Here is a 4419-nt window from a genome sequence, read left to right as displayed (position 1 = left end):
CCATTTTATTTTTCTTTTGTAGCATACAATAGCCTACATTTTTTTGTTTTTCAGACAAAACACGTTTTCATGTTTCTATGCACACTGAATTAAGGCCTTAGCCTGAGGTCCTAAAGGTTACTTTACAAAACTTCAAAATGTGTAATATGTTGACCCTCCTAAAGCCAGGAAAAATGTCAACCTATTTCTTTTAATACAGACTGTATATTCAGCCAGTACATCACACGAGCTGCGTCTAGCAGATGTCTAGTTATCCTTACAGAAATGCAGAAAATTTGAACAGAATACAAAACGATACTGAGATCCCTGAACAGTAACCTGATTATTTACTCGGCTTGGTATGCTTGACATTTTATATTTGCAGCCACATCAAAAGCAGGTTGACAACACATAAATAAAACAAAATAGCAATACTTATTATACAGGGTTAAATGAAGTGTTCTGAATGTGCTAATATGCCACAGAAAACCGGACAAAAGCATTATCAGCATTAAAGTGTCTGTTCTGGAACAAGTAATTGGTTTCATATTCTACATGACATTTCAAATTTTTTTTTTAAATCAACACAAAGTTTACACATTATGCTTTGTAAAAAAAATATCCAGGAGCTGCATTGGGACTCGGCGTGGGATCAGGAAAGTATGAGCACTCGGTTTGGGGCATGAGATTTTAAAGAGCGAAGGTACCGCTTTGCTTTCTCTGTCATGATCAGCTGGTCTTTTGTCCGTCCACAGACAACAGTTTCCCAGGCTGGAGACATCTATCAGAAGAAGAAGAGATTATATATATTTATTAAATCATGGTTACAGTATGTATCAGGATTTAATTATTGTTGATAAACTCAACAGTAAAATGCTTTAAATGCTAAATAACCATGTGGTAATGCATTTTTGTCTAGTGAAATAAACACTTTTTATTTAAAGGAATAGTTCACCCAAAAAAGAATGAAAAAAAGAAAGAAACTGATGAAAATGTGCTCACCCTCAGGCCATCCCAGATTAGGATGAGTTTGTGTCTTCATCAGATTTGTAGAAATGTAGCATAGAATGAGAGCTTTTGTCTGCTCCAAATGTTAACTGATGGACTGGAGTGGTGAGGATTACTTGTGGATTATTGTGATGTTTTTATCAGCTGTTTGGACTCTCATTCTGACGGCACCCATTCACTCCAATGGTGAGCAAGTGATGCAATGCTACATTTCTACAAATCTGATGAAGACACAAACTCATCCTGATCTGGGATGGCCGGAGGGTGAGCACATTTTCAGAAAATTTCCATTTTTAGATGATCTATCCCTTTAACAACACGTAACCACTGTCTGTCATCAGTGCAAAAACAGTTTTGCATAGTAAAACACTTAACAGTTATGAACCGAGACAAAACAGAAAAACTAATCATACTAGCTGTTGTTATAATCTGTGTTATTAAAAATGATAATAAACTATATTTTGTAAACGTGGTTGTCTGATTTAACAGCACTTACAGGTAATGGAGGACTCCGTTTCAGTGTGGGAGGCACAGGTTTAGTGGGCAGCCCGCTCTCATTCGGGCCAAGAATAAATCCTTGATCCAACACGTTCTCTTCCTGCTTCACACCACAAGAGGACACGAGAGCGAGCGACCGTGCCATGTGAGCCTGGGGTTTCAAAATACAAAACATGCCTTAAATCTTTTCAGTGATACTGGGCAAATGCAACCCCCTCGGCCCGGTTTCTGTACCTTCTGACTTGTTTTGACTGCGTGTTTAATTTGCTGCTTTCGTGCAGCAACAGTCTCACTGCAGTCAATGACATCCAGAGCCAAAGACTTGCGCACTTTCAGCGGCCGGTACTGTTACAAGAGACACAAATAATTAAATATAACCGCAAACTGGCAAATAAACAAGTCACATTTATTGTATGTATTTGGATGTTTTATGCCATGTCAGTATTTTATGCCGTTTTCAAAAAAAAAAATATATATATATATATAATCCGGAAACTGCTTGTACATGATATTACTTCTTCTCCGTGTGCCGTCTTACCACTTGTTTGCGTTTCTTCTCTGTAGGAGTTTCATCTTCTACTATCAGCTCAATTCCTGCCTCACTGCGCAACACTTCTTTAAGGTCTTCCTCCAAATTTGGGGTCGGAGGCTTAAGAGAACCAAAAGAGAGACAAAAAACTCAGTATCAAAACTAGAATATCAAACAGGAGGCTGAGCATCAGTGAGTTGTATGTGAGATTTAAACTTTCTTAAACGTGACAATAACAAGTAAACTTCTCACCAGGGGCCGCAGAGGGCCGTATTTCTCCAAGGCGTTTTTAAAAGGAGTGGGGGTTCGGGGAGTCGTGTCCAGATCAGATTTGTGATTTGGTGTGATAAACCTACAGGAGGGCAAATGAAAAGTTTAACAGTGGCATTGAACTCAAAAGATGTGAATAAAGCTCTCTGTGAGCGCTGAGACGTACAGTGAGTTCTCCTTCTGCGTGAGCGGGGTTTTGTCGCGGTGCAGGGGTGTCGTGACGGTGGCCTTCTGGCTGCAGACAGGAGTCGACGTCAGAGAAGGATTCTCCAGGTCCAGCGTGTCTTGCTTGGTCCACATATTAAGGAACTGTTGAAACAGCAACATAATATTAAAACTCAGAACTCCTTTACAGTAAATAAACGAGCTACCACTGTGAAGCCTTTCTGAATCAAACATGTTTGATGGTTTCTATCTAAGGATTTGTGAATGGGTGTTTGCTATACACAAGCAGATATTGTCACATTAAAAAAAAAAAAAATCTTGGAACAGTCAACAACTTGTTTGAACGGAAGTCAATAAAAACAACGCCTCAGTGCACTGAATCAACAGTGAATCATAATAGATTAAAATTAGCTGGAAAAGATGGCTGATGCATATTGATATCTTAGAGAGCAGGGCTAGGTGGCTGATAAAAAGCTGATATACGAGACAAATTAAGAGTGTAAAAACATGCATAACAACTGCTGGTGAAATTTATATTTATTTTACATGATATTCAAATTAGAAATAACTTAAATAATCAAAACATTTGAACCTCATTAAAAAAATAACAATTGTAAAATAAACAGATTTGTTCAGATGGCGACTTCTTGATTTTGCCTGTAAACTTATCGCATTCTTCACAAATAAAGAAACTGTTGAAAATACGAATAAAAAGGAATTCAACTCTCTAACTAGCAGTGCACTCAGCACAATAAGTCTGACTTTCATATATTGTGCCATCAAAATAAAAGTCCTGCTTCCAAAACATCGCCCAATGTCGATAATAATACTAATAATAAAAATACAAAAAACTGCCAAAGATTAGCCAGTATATTGGTTGACCCCTAGTGCTAACTGGTGGATCTGGATCCTATTTAGGTGCAAATATGGCAGTGGTATGAGACGCATTGGTACCTGTGAAGGAGAGAAAGGCAGGATTTTGACGGGTGTGCTCTTGGGGGTCATGGAGTCGTTGGGGTCTGGGGACAGGGCGATGCGGCGGCGACTGCGGCGGCTCAGGATGGACGGAGGCGTCGCCCCGCCGGGTGAGATGGGAATGAGCTCCCCTTTGCTGCCCTTGCTGAGCTCCTGCAGGGTGCTGCCCTCCAGACGAAACTGCAGCAGCTCAGAGCTCTGGCTCTCCTCCGGCAGCTCAAAGTCCGACATCGTACACCAGCCCTCAAGATCCTTGTACAAGAAATGATTACTATTGTCAGACCATAGACTGTACAAAAACATGGACATCCGTGACGTCACCCGTAGATTTCTGAAGAGCATTTTTGAAGCCCAAAGTGATTGCTGAAGCCACACCCACCTAGCTCGACAGTGGTGACAGCAGCAGCAATAAACCTGTCACTCAAGTGGCCACGCCCTTAATTATGTCAACATATTCTGTTACACCAAATACACAAAATAATGATCTTTAAAATAGCATCATATGACCCCTTTAAGGATTAATATAATTTAAACTGATGAGTTATAAAAAAAAAAAAATCACCCCGCTCACAGTTGTCATGAAAGCAAAATTAGCTATATAGACTAAAATCACTTTTTGTACCAGGCTGTAAACATGTTTTTTCTGCTGTAAAGTTGGGCATTTTAACATGGGGGGTCCTTTTGGAGCCAGTCTCTAGCGGCCAGTCGATGAATTGCAGTTTTAGTCACTTCCGTGTTGGTTTCACGAGAGAGAGCGTGAGGCTGCCGCTTGGGTCAGGCCTACACTCACTCAGTAAAAGAGTCTCCATCAGGGCTCAACAAGAAGGATTTACTCAAGAGATGACCTGAAATCTCCAGTCAATTCAGAAAAAAATTCTATGATGTCTGATTGGGCGCATAGAAATCAACGGGCATGACTCCTAAAAATGTATATACTGCAGTCAAAATTGCAAATTTAGTTTACACCAGGGCTGTCCAAACTCGGTCCTGGAGGG

The 4419-nt window shown here is 40.1% G+C and overlaps 1 protein-coding gene across 2 annotated transcripts in view; it reads right to left on the bottom strand.

Annotated features, from left to right (window-relative positions):
• Nucleotides 1–4419, bottom strand: part of LOC107654799 (myb-related protein B-like) — a 12633-nt gene continuing 8214 nt past the window's right edge. For both annotated transcript variants that reach the window (XM_016442054.1, XM_016442055.1), the window contains exons 9-15: nt 3404–3676; nt 2451–2593; nt 2267–2366; nt 2024–2134; nt 1720–1830; nt 1484–1636; nt 1–760 (exon numbers count right to left, since the gene is read on the bottom strand). In XM_016442054.1, coding sequence (XP_016297540.1) covers nt 632–760; nt 1484–1636; nt 1720–1830; nt 2024–2134; nt 2267–2366; nt 2451–2593; nt 3404–3676 — 1020 coding nt within the window. In that variant the 3' untranslated portion in view covers nt 1–631. The remainder of the gene's footprint in view (nt 761–1483; nt 1637–1719; nt 1831–2023; nt 2135–2266; nt 2367–2450; nt 2594–3403; nt 3677–4419) is intronic.

The sequence above is a fragment of the Sinocyclocheilus anshuiensis genome, unplaced genomic scaffold, assembly GCF_001515605.1.
Source record: "Sinocyclocheilus anshuiensis isolate Anshui unplaced genomic scaffold, SAMN03320099.WGS_v1.1 scaffold819, whole genome shotgun sequence".
In the NCBI taxonomy this organism is placed as follows: domain Eukaryota; kingdom Metazoa; phylum Chordata; class Actinopteri; order Cypriniformes; family Cyprinidae; genus Sinocyclocheilus; species Sinocyclocheilus anshuiensis.
This window is presented reverse-complemented; position numbering and strand designations above follow the sequence as displayed.